General features: G+C 37.8%; 1 protein-coding gene across 1 annotated transcript; it reads right to left on the bottom strand.

Annotated features, from left to right (window-relative positions):
* Nucleotides 1-1,141: 1,141 nt before the first annotated feature.
* rab11bb (RAB11B, member RAS oncogene family, b) lies at nt 1,142-12,576 on the bottom strand. The gene is made up of 5 exons (XM_079613575.1): nt 12,323-12,576; nt 8,492-8,687; nt 7,414-7,607; nt 4,031-4,111; nt 1,142-1,458 (listed from the first exon to the last, which is right to left on the bottom strand). Exons 1-5 carry the CDS (start codon nt 12,360-12,362, stop codon nt 1,313-1,315), a joined length of 657 nt encoding a protein of 218 aa, XP_079469701.1. The 5' UTR covers nt 12,363-12,576; the 3' UTR covers nt 1,142-1,312.
* Between the last annotated feature and the right edge of the window lie 296 nt (nt 12,577-12,872).

The raw sequence follows: 12,872 nt of genomic DNA, 5'->3' as shown, positions 1-12,872 counted from the left end.
CAGTGGAAACACACACACACACACACACACATTCACATCTTCGTTCTTAAATCTTCGTTAAACAACTGGCTGATTGACAATATGCAGTCACTACGTTTTGATAAGACAGAGGCCATCCTGTTCTGCTCAAAATATACAAATAGCCTAGATGCTCTGAATTTCAGGTTATTTTGAATAATGTTGTGGTCTGTACAAAAACGTCAGTAAAATACCTGGGTTGCATCCTAGAAAACAACTTGGATGACAGGAAGATGGCCAATAAGGTTCTGAGTAAAGTCACCGCGGGCTCACAAAGTTTATAGCCAGAAATGTTACATTTTTAGATAAGTCAACAATGATAATTTTAGCTTACGCCTTCATTTTAAACCAGTTTGAATATGCATTCACTTCCTGATTTGAAGGCCTAACAAAACGACTTAAAGGGAGTCTGCAAACAGCACAGAATAAATGAATAATAGTAATTAAACATGGGCCATAGTCTTGGTCACAATTTGTTGAGCTTATGGCTCCCTGTTGAGTCGCGTGTTATTGTGTCAAGACTGAGCATGACCCATAAAATATTATATGGTTATGTCCCATTTTTTTTGTTGTGTCTTATTACTAAGATGAAGGACACACACAATATTTACACTCATGGCAGCATCAGACCTCTGTCCTTATGCATTCAAGACAGTGTTAGGGAAATAAACATTTGCATATAGGGGCAGTTCAGTGGAACAAGTTAGACCGGCAAACTAAAGTGATTTCAAGCATAAATTATTTTAAAAAGAGGATCAAGGACTGGTTACTAGAACCGGGGACCAGTTACCGGTTATATTTTTGTTTATTTAAGGAAAATGTTTGTACAGTATGTTATGTCATTGATTATCACACACTGTCCTGATGTTATGTGTTGAGGAACACAATGGAAATAAGTCCTGGACTTTATTGTGTTTTTTATACTGAGTATTTGAGGGAAATACTGCAGAACAAAAATCAGTTGCTTTATGAAAAATATTATGTTTTTTAATTTTGGAGTGAGATATGACCTGCACATGAATCTTGAGATTCACCTGATGGTAACAGAATTAAAAATGACCAATATTTTCTGATAAACCACTTTTCACACGCAGTCTTGAAGCCAAAAAAAACCACAGCGCAGTCAGATACTGTAAAAGTTTACTCATGTCAGTCGTGTGTGTGTATGCGAGTGGACAAGCTATCAAAAAGAAAAATATACATATATATATTACACAGATAAAATCGATAACGTTAGCGGCGCGGCGTGTAGAGGGAGTGGGAGATGAGTGACAGGTGGGGCTGGTTGTCATGGTTACAGGTTTTGGCAGCACTGCAGTTTGTTGCCCTTCTGCCCGTCTGTGGTCGGCGGGACGCTGATGTCCACCACGTTGTTCCCCGGCGACTCGTCGTGGGCCGATCGCTCGGCGATTTGCTTCTGTGATACAATGCGGTAAATTTCTACAGGAGAGACGGAGAGAGAGAAAGAGTGAATCTAAAATCTGAGTGTGTGAGAGTTCAAAGTCACTGTAAAATGTGACCCTGGACCACAAAACCAGTCACATGGGTCAATTTTTTTTAATTGAGATGTATACATCATATGTAAGCTGAATAAATAATCTTTCCATTGATGTATGGTTTGTTATGATAGGACAATATTTGGTCGAGACACAACTATTGAAAATCTGGAATCTAAGGAGCAAAAAAATTTTAACATTGAGAAAATCTGCTTTAAAGTTGTGCATTTATGTTCACGATTGTGCTGCACTCACTCACAAAAATACATGTTTTATATATTTACGGTAAGACATTTACTAAATATCTTCATGGAACATGATCTTTACTTAATATCCTAATGATTTTTGGCATAAAAGAAAAATCAATAATTTTGACCCATACAATGTATAGTTGCTATTGCCACAGATATACCCGTGCGTCATGTGACTGGTTTTGTGATCCAGGGTCACATATAGCTTGATATAAGCTATTAATCTGCTTTTCCCAGAATTATTTGCACAAATACTGTGCAGTTCTCATCTGTATTTTACATGTAAGGATGATTTAAAAACGACAGCTTAAGTACACACATCTCCATATATCAATCCCATAGAAACCAGTGCAAAGATTATAATGAGGCGTTTTACACGAGAAATGTAGGTTATCTGTATGCTAATGGTTTTTAAAACATCCGTACAGTCAGTCATCCAAAATATGGAAGATCGTTTGGGAAAATAACTCTCAATCAGTGTGTTATGCAAGTATAATATAAGGTAACACTTTAGTGTAGGGTCCAATTCTCACTATTAACTAGTTACTTATTATCATGCATATAACTTGGATATTGACTGATTATTAGTATTTATAAAGCACATATTAATGCTTTATTTTGCATGACAATATTCTACATCTCGTAATCCGAACCAATACCTAAACTTAACAACTACTAACTATTAATAAGCAGTAATTAGGAGTGTATTGAGCACAGTTAATAGTTAATAGTCAGAATTGGACCCTAAACTAAAGTGTGACCTACTATTATAGTTTTATTTTTCCATATTTTAACTAGCTTTTATTTTTGTTTTCATTTTAATGGCTTTTTTTTAATCATTTTAATGTTTATTAGTTTTTTTTAAAATATTACTATATGTGTTCTAGTATTATTTATATACTATTATAGTTTTTATTCATATTTTAACTAGCTTTTTATTTTTGTTTTCATTTTAATTTTTGTGTTTTTTTTTCTCTTGTTCCTTTTTAATATTTTTATTATTATTATTAATAAATATATCTAAATGGGTTGTTGTGGTATTATTTATATACTTTTATTTTAAAAAAATTATTAGCTTTTATTTTTGTTTTCAGTTTGCATTTTCATTTTAATGTTTTTTTTATTAATCTTTTCCATTTTTTTATTATTATTTTTTTAAATATATATTCCTAGTTTTTAGACTAAAACTTTAATAACTTTTGGACAATTAGTCATTTAATGCTTGAAAGTAGTTAGTCAGCATTGCTAAAGTTTTGCATCTAATAGTTATGTTTTATTTTATTTCAGCTTTATTATAATTAAAAAAAAATGTTTTAATATTTTTGGTAGTTGGTTAGTTTAGTTAGTTGTGGTTAATGATAATAACCTTGTTCTCAATGTATTACATGTTAAATTTTTGAGTCTGTGAACGTGAATATTGATCTTAAACTTGATGATGCATTGCATAATTTAGTCAAGAAGCGTTATGGAATCGCATTATTATTGCGATTCCATATTAAATATTATAAGTGTGAATATTTACACTCCCATCTAAAATATCTCTGTAAAATCCTATAACTCCTGACAGGCCGTCACATCAGCAGATGCTGCAGTTTTAGAGTTGCATAACGCGACGCTGCCGCTGCCATGTGTTCATGTTAGTGAGTGTATTACTGCAGTGAGGAAGCGTTTCACTCGACTGTTCATATGTGACCCTGGACCACAAAACCAGTCACATGACGCACGGGTATATCTGTGGCGATAGCCAACAATACATTGTATGGGTCAAAATTATACATTTTTCTTTTATGCCAAAAATCATGAGGATATTAAGATCATGTTCCATGAAGATATTTAGTAAATTTCCTACCGTAAATATATAAAACATGTATTTTTGTGAGTGAATGCAGCACAATCGTGAACATAAATGCACAACTTTAAAGGAGATTTTCTCAATGTTTAGATTTTTTTGCTCCTCAGATTCCAGATTTTCAATAGTTGTGTCTCGACCAAATATTGTCCTATCCTAACAAACCACACATCAATGGAAAGATTATTTATTCAGATTTCATAATATATATAAATCTCAATTTCAAAAAATTGACCCATGTGACTGGTTTTGTGGTGCAGGGTCACATATATATATGTGTGTGTGTGTGTGTGTGTGTGTGTGTGTGTGTGTGTGTGTGTGTGTGTGTGTGTGTGTGTGTGTGTGTGTGTGTGTGTGTGTGTGTGTGTGTGTGTGTGTGTGTGTGTGTGTGTGTGCGCGTGTGTGTGTGTGTGTACCTGTAAGAATGTTCTTGAACGCCTCCTCCACGTTAGTTGAATCCAGAGCGGACGTCTCGATGAACGACAGGTTGTTTTTCTCTGGAAGAAAGCAGAAGGTGTTTAAGAATATAACGGTCCTCCTTCATGAAACACAAGCAGGATGAATTTCAGTGCAAATCTAATAGCATGTCGTGGGGTTGTGATGTGATCTGCTCGACAAGGCTGCATTTATTTGATCAAAAACACAGTCAAAATTTAAAAATATTATTACAACTTAAAACATCTGTTTTCTATGTGAATATATAGTAACGTGTAATTTATTCCTGTGATCAAAGCTGAATGTTCAGCATCATTACTCCAGTCTTCAGTGTCACATGATCCTTCACAAATCAGTATAATATGATGATTTCTCAAGAAACATTTATGATTTTTACCAATGTTGAAAACATTTGTGCTGATTAATATTTGTGTTGAAACAGTGATGCATTTTATTTTTCAGGATTCTTTGATGAACAGAAAGCTCTAAAGAACAGCATTTTTTTCAATAGAAACATTATGAATGTCTTTATTGTCCTTTTATTATCAATTTATTGCATCTTTGCTAAATAAAAGCAGTATTTTCTTACTCTCCAAGTGACGATTTAATGAAAAATTTGCACAGATGTTTCAGTCTGTTTGTGTACAATGTAATAATCGGTTTTGATTGTCAGGAATAATATATTTACAAATCCCTCAGTAAATGTTTTCATAATATAACTAGGTACAAGACTGGAAGGTTTGGTGTGTATCGGTGCGACTGAAGTGGAGATTTCAGACTTGAAGAATGAGAGAAAAGTCATTTTGAGAAAACGGGCTTTAAAGATTTATCATCAGCCAATGAGATTGTGCATTCAGCCCTTTAACTTTCACGATTGGTTGCTGATAAAAAGGAAATGACCATATTTGGACCCGACAGCATTGTACAGGAGAGAGAGAGCGGTGTGTGTGATGACGGCGTGCAGACAGAGATGTTGATTTATAACGGCAACTTTTGTTGAATTTATGAGAAATCTACAGACGCAAATAGACAAAGTTAGTAAAATAAAGACCTAAATGTGTATTTCTGACTTTTTTTTCACCACAAGTCTGAAAGACGACATGCTAATGAAGACAAATATCCCAAAATCTCAAAATTGACCAGTGAAAAAAAAAACTATGTTTTTGCCTGCTCGCCTTAAAGGGATAGTTCACTTTGAAATTTGGTATTTATATAGTTTTTACCTCTTGTAACACAGCCACGTCCAAGTGATCTGAGGGCGCGAGCGCTTCCTTCTGTGTGACGTGTGCGCAGACTGGTGCATAGATATATATACACTAGATGTCGCATTAAAGACATTCGTTCCAATGAACTGCCGTATCCAAGGCGACATCTAGTGTATATATATCTATGCACCAGCCTGCGCACACGTCACACAGAAGGAAGCGCTCGCGCCCTCAGATCACTTGGACGTGGCTGTGTTACAAGAGGTAAAAACGATATAAATACCGTTCGTTTTCTCACACAAACCGCTCGTTTCGTGTCTTAGGCCATCAATGTGCACTTACATTTACGAGTCATTAAATCATGTGTAATTTGGACTTCTCTGTGCATGCTCTTTGAGGTGGACCCCATAGACCTGCATGATGTGACTGTCAGACAACAACGGTTTGACCTAAAAATATCAAAATTGAAAATACTGTGGAAACAAAGACACCGACATCTGATCTTGGATGCCCTTGAGGTAAGATAAAACATATCAAAAATTAATTTCAAAGTGAACTATCCCTTTAATGTCTTAAAGGAGTCATAACCTAGTATTACCTTGGATACCTACTGCTGTATTATAGTCTTTCAGGCCCTTCTAAAAAAGAAAAGTGGAAAAAAAATAAACACAGAGCTCCTCAGACCCTTATTTCTGAAGGCATTATTGTCTCGCGAGATCTGATGCGATATTTTGGCTGTCGTGGACGGTCATTTTAATAATGCAAATGAGGGGCGCGTTGATTGGTTGCAGGAAGGAGGGGGGTTGACACCGCAGGTAACGCTTTAGCATATCATTCCAAAATGACATCATGGCGCAAGTTGTGAATGAACCCGACCTGGCCGCGACCTACGGATTCAACCGTATATGCACGAGCCAGACTCTGAAACTGAGCTGGAAAGGGAAGATGTAGAGTCGATGGAGGACGTCTACATCAAGATGTCTCTGAATGAGATCAACCAACGTTTGCTATCATGTGGTGTTTTTGCCTTGTTTCACGTTCTGGTTTTTTAGACATTTAATATGTTTCTTCTACAGACATGTAACGTGATGTTTTTCTTTATGTTTCTTATTACTTGACTGTTTGTTTTATTTATCTATCCTTATCTATTCTATAAAAACATCAGTACAATGATATGTTGTCATAGTTATATACAATTCGATGAAAATATAGCTGTATCATTTTCTTGTCTGTTTATCACTGAGGTCAAACTTCATAATAACAATGTATCAGATTTTAAACTATATTATAAACTACACTATAAAACAAAGTGGAAAGATATGGCTAGCATTCGTAGAGTCCATTCCCCGTGTTTACCTCGAAGCTAACGTTACATACAATAGCCGCATTAGCAGTAGCTGCTGTTTGTTACACACAGTAGAGCAATAAAAAACTATTTTTTACAGTCTATGATAAAAACACAGTCTCCGTTTCAATTTCAGGCAAGTCCCTGGTGGTTGGACGCGTTTTCCAAACGGAGCTTCGAGGCCAACTTCGCCTGATATTGCTCCAAATTAATGAATGATTCCGGCGTAAAATGTTTAGCGCAGACACTGAACAATAAGCCAGTTGAAAGTGTTGTTGGGACAGCGTCAATAAAAATGAATTTTATCCACTGGTCCCTGATAGTTTGGTCCGTTTTTGGTATAGAAAACACATTTGCATGTTGTTTCTGGCAGTCAACCACAGAGCAACTCTTTTTCTCAGAGCACTTTTTTTCTGCATCTTTCGCGACTGAATATGAGGGGGAGAGAGGAAGGGCGGGCTTCCTGCTGCGGTGTCCATATATGGTATATCCGGCCCCGTCTTGACGTCAAGACGGGGCAGAAATCAAAATCTCGTTTTTTAGTGCGCGTGCACGTGGGCTATTTTACAAACCCTGAGGTAAACAAACGCTTCACTTTTAAATATCGGCTTCCCGGCCAGTGTATAATCATTATTCAATCATAACATACATTGATTCTTGTGGAAAAGTGAAAATTGCAGGTTATGACTCCTTTAACAAGAGGGAATCTGCACTACTATTCAGGGGATTTCGCATATAGATTAGTGGTTCTCATGTTTGTAAGCCTATATGAAATGGAGAGAGCTCACGGTGTGATCCGAACAGAGCGCTGTACCTGCGAACGCTCTGGCCTCATCGGTGGGAACGGCCCTCAGGTGCCGCAGGTCGCTCTTGTTGCCCACCAGCATGATGACGATGTTGTTGTCGGCGTGATCTCGGAGCTCTTTCAGCCAGCGCTCCACGTTCTCATACGTCAGATGCTTGGCGATGTCGTACACCAGCAGCGCGCCCACCGCTCCACGGTAATACCTGCGCAGGAATGCAAACACATCGCAGACACAGTTCAGTGATGTTGCATCCCTGTTACTATTGCTCAGTTTTACTTTTAGTTTTATTTACCCAGCTAACAGGGAACATCTCCTCTAAAACTTTTAAAGGGATGGTATAATGCCCTTTTCACAAGATGTATGATAATTCTCTGATGTCCCCAGAGTGTGTGTGTGAAGTTTTAGCTCAAAATACCCCACAGATATTTTTATATTGCATGTTAAAATTGTCACTTTTTGAGGATGAGCAAAAACACACCGTTTTGTGTCTGTCCCTTTAAATGCAAATGAGCTGCTGCTCCCGGCACAGGGGGCGGAGCTACAAGAGCTCGTGTCCTTTTACCTCACACACACACACACACACACATGCACTGAGCATTTCAAAAACTTTTAGCCTTTTATGTTCAAACCGGAATCAGACAATGATGGAGAGACTCAAGAAGAAGTGACAACATGTAGAAGAACAGGACATTTCTGAATGGTTAGTTGATGAATTTATGTAGATTATGTGTAGTTATCTTCTAGTCATTGATTAGCATATTCTGTCATGATAATCTATAAATCGTGTTCAGGGGGCGGGGATTATGTAAATTTTAGGGTTGGTGATGTCACTATGGGAGGAATGTCGTGTAGTCTCTACCAGCCGTTTGTTGTAGTCCTTAAAAAGCGATTTCTTTAAAAGCAAATATCTCCCTTTGCTCTGAACTTTGAGCGTTGTAACTTTGCAGATGTTGTTTATGATCAAACAGCAACATTACACACTAACTACAGTTAGAAAAGTCAAATCATAATCAACCACCCCTTTAAAAATATGTATCTACAGCAATAGAAAGTGTGTGGAGAAGGCTTCTGTGGTCTGATACTCACGCAGAGGTGATGGCCCGGTACCGCTCCTGTCCTGCCGTATCCCAGATCTGCGCTTTTATCGTCTTGCCGTCGACCTGAATGCTCCTGGTGGCGAACTCCACTCCTATCGTGCTCTTGCTCTCCAGGTTGAACTCGTTGCGTGTGAAGCGCGACAGTAAGTTACTCTTCCCGACACCCGAATCTCCGATGAGAACAACTGAGAGCAGACGCACACACACACACACACACACACACACACACACACACACACACACACACAAATATGAGTTTATCTACAGATGAAACTCGAAAAATGAGAATATGGTGCAAAAGTTCATTTATTTCAGTAATTCAACTTAAAAGGTGAAACTAATATATTATATAGACTCATTACATGCAAAGTGAGATATTTCAAGCCTTTATTAGTTATAATTTTGCTGATTATGAGCTTACAGTTTATGAAAACCCTAAATTCCCCAAAGGTTGTCATAAGATGTAAGCCATAATCATCAAAATTATAACAAATAAAGGCTTGAAATATCTCACTTTGCATGTAATGAGTCTATATAATATATTAGCTTCACCTTTTAAGTTGAATTACTGTAATAAATGAACTTTTGCACCATATTCTCATTTTTCGAGTTTCACCTATCACCTTTATATCTCTTTTAATTAACGATATATTAAAAAATATATTGTTATGTTCTCCATATTTGTCCATGGACTTTTTATTTTAATTCCTTTCTGTGTAAAAAACTTTGAATTACCATAAATGTGCCATATAAACGTGACTTAACTAAATGTTAACACACACTACCATTCAGTTTGGGCTTAGTACGATTTTTAGTAAAGATATTTAATACTTTCATTCAGAAAGGAAGCATTACATTGATCAAAAGTGACGGATATTTATAATGTTACTAAAGATTCTATTTCAAATAAATGCTGTTCTATTCATCAAAGAATCCTATAAAAAAAAAATTTATCACGTTTTCCACAAAAATATGAAGCAGTTTTAAACAATGATAATAATCATAAATGTTTCTTGAGCAGCAAATCATCATATACTGATTTCTGAAGGATCATGTGTGACACTGAAGACTGGAGTTATGATGCTGGAAATGTAATTTTAACATATAATCACATAGAAAACAGCTTATTGTAATAATATTTCACAATATTACTGTATTTTTGATCAAATCAATGCAGCCTTAAGCCTAAAATCGTACCGACCCCAAACTTTATATACTCTAGATCAGTGTTTCCCTGGAGGCACACACACACCACACATGCTGGATGTCTCATATCATCTGACCCACATATGTCTGGTCTTGGAGTCTCTATTAATGAGCTGATGAGTTGAAACCGGCATGTTTGACTAGGAAAAGTTTACAAATGTGTAGTGTGTGTGTGTGTGTGCCTCCATGAGCAGAGTTGGGAAACACTGATCTAGAGTACATAAAGTTTGGGGTCGGTAAGATTTTTTTAGCAGAAGGCTGCATTGATTTGATCAAAAATACAGTAATATTGTGAAATGTTATTACAATTTAAAATAGCTGTTTTCTATGTCAATATATGAAGACTTCTCGGTGGGCTTCTCACCGATTGGTTCGCGCAGTTACGCCGCTCTGCCATTGGTTCGTGCACTGACCAGCCAATAGCGTGCGAGTAACGTAACATTTTAATTTTCCACTAGATACGTAAAACGTAAAAATATGTTATGGGATGTGCCTTTTGTTTACACGGCGACGGCGTTTTTGGGGCTTAAAAACGCAAAAAAGTGAAACCACCCTCCAGAGTGGAAATCTTAAAAACGCTCCACCGTCCCGTTCCCGTCTAAAGGGTAAAAACGGTAAAAACGCAAAAGTCTGCTAGACAGTGAAGGCGTCGTGTACGTGTTTACGTCACAGGCATGCGCCAGCACAGGACAATAACAAAACATTATCAAACTAAAATATAGCATTTATTTCATTGACAAAAAAAATAAAAAATCTGTAATTTTTGAGCGACACGCGAGGAGCGCCGAGGGTTAAAGCAGCAGCTTTACCGTATTAAACATGACAAACTGTGTCAGCGTCTCTTTCACTTTCAGTGCTTCACATCGCCACCTAGCCGCCTGGAGTGCACACTACATCCAATCTCACACACTTTTGCATCACCATATGCACGCAGATTTCCCCCCATAACGCTCGTCTAAACGCAGAATAAAAAGTGATAACGCAACGCCACTTCTGCGTTTTCTCTTCAGATCGTTGCCGTGTAAACATAGCCTTACTTGAGTAAAAATCGGTCTTGTAACTAAGTAATATTTGACCAGTAGTATCTGTACTTTCCTCACTCAAGTAAGGAAGTTGTGTACTTTGTCCACCTCTGGAATGCATATATAATTTTAGGCCCTGTTTACACGAGAACGCTCGCGGGTGAAAACGTAAAAATATTTTATGGGATGTGCCTTTCGTTTACACGGCGACGGCGTTTTTGGGGCTTAAAAACGCAAAAAAGTGAAACCACCCTCCAGAGTGGAAATCTTAAAAACGCTCCACCGTCGCGTTCCCGTCTAAAGGGTAAAAACGGTAAAAACGCAAAAGTCTGCTAGACAGTGAAGGCGTCGCGTACATGTTTACGCCACAGGCATGCGCCAGTACAGGAAAAGAACGAAACATTATCAAACTAAAATATAGCATTAATTTCATTGACAAAAAAAATAAAAAAATCTGAGTGACACGCGAGGAGCGCCGAGGGTTACAGCAGCAGCTTTACCGTATTAAACATGACAAACTGTGTCAGCGTCTCTTTCACTTTCAATGCTTCACATCGCCACCTAGCCGCCTGGAGTGCACACTACATCCAATCTCACACACTTTTGCGTCACCATATGCACGCAGATTTCCCCCCAATAACGCTCGTCTAAACACAGAATAAAAAGTGATAATGCAACGCCACTTTTGCGTTTTCTCTTCAGATCGTTTCCGTGTAAACATAGCCTTACTCATCATGCAAGTGTGACAAAATTCATTTTGAACTTTTTCAGATCTCTCTCTCTCTCTCTCTTTGAAAACGTTCTTGTTCTGAAGGCCCATTCCTCAAGACCCAGTCCGATGCTTCTCTAAAACATCTGTGGTGTTGTTCCACAGGTGAGTAAACGACAGCACAGTTTAATGTGCAGGTGAGCTGTTCCTTTAAATCTGAGAATGAGTTTGCATTGATTCCCTTCAGCTCAGGATGAGAGAGTGAGTGAGATGTCATGAGGGCTGGCTGATTTTCTTATGTTGTCCTGCTAGGAAGTCAAGACGAACTTTGTTCCACATTTAATGCTGATCTCGTGAAAAAAATTGAATGTAACAGTTTTGCCGCGTCAGACTTTGATCGGGCGGTCACGTGATGATACAATCAAAGAAACATAGTAACATCGGTTACAATGTAACAAACCAACAGGAGGAGAGAATATCATGATGTGACCTAATTATTATCATACAATACACTATCATAGAAAGCAGTGCAAAACAAAACAGCCAAAATTGAGCGTATTTTGTCTTAAATCCCTTCAAAACATATAATTTAAGCCTCATTTGGCATATTTTTAATGCAATTTCCCATCGTTCAGGCCCATATATCATGTGAAAGCATCCAGGCCATCACAAACAGATGTTTTACTGATCGATGGATGTGTATTGATGCCTCTGCGGGCGTTTTCTATGTCAAAGCCAGTTAAATATGGCATGATTTCACATCGCAAAACCGCTTTCCTGACACAACAGACTTTCAAATGCCTGTCAGATCTATAAGTCTGAAACAATGGGTGGATTATGAATGATTACTCCTCTGCTCTGTATGAGGGAATGCAGAATTTACCTTTGAACAAGAAATCGTATTCATCATCTCTGTTGGCCATTTTAGAGACGCCCGCTCCGTGTATAGTCCGAGGTAAAGCAGATAATGCTGTATTAATAACTCAATGCAAGAAGAAATAAGCAGATGAATACTAAAGACACACACACTGCGCCAGTGCTGCTGTCCTGTCACACACACACACACACCGCAGGAAGAGTGATCTGCTCGGGCTGCATTAGAGGAGGAGTCCCGCAGATCATGATCATCTGTCCGGCAGAGGGCGCTATAAACACTGCATTATATCAGGGCCTTCATACATGTGTGCTGTGTGGCAAACCGATGGCTTCACATGTTCACTGTGTTACTCGTAATTTAAAGAGGTGGTATAATACCCCTTTCACAAGATGTAAATACATTCTGATGTCCCCAGAGTGTGTGTGTGAAGTTTTAGCTCAAAATACCCCACAGATATTTTTATATATCATGTTAAATTTGTCACTTTTTGAGGGTGAGTAAAAACACAGTTTTGTGTCTGTCCCTTTAAATGCAAATGAGCTGCTGCTCCCGGCAC

This window comes from Phoxinus phoxinus, assembly GCF_949152265.1.
Source record: "Phoxinus phoxinus genome assembly, chromosome: 5".
NCBI classification, from domain to species: domain Eukaryota; kingdom Metazoa; phylum Chordata; class Actinopteri; order Cypriniformes; family Leuciscidae; genus Phoxinus; species Phoxinus phoxinus.
This window is presented reverse-complemented; position numbering and strand designations above follow the sequence as displayed.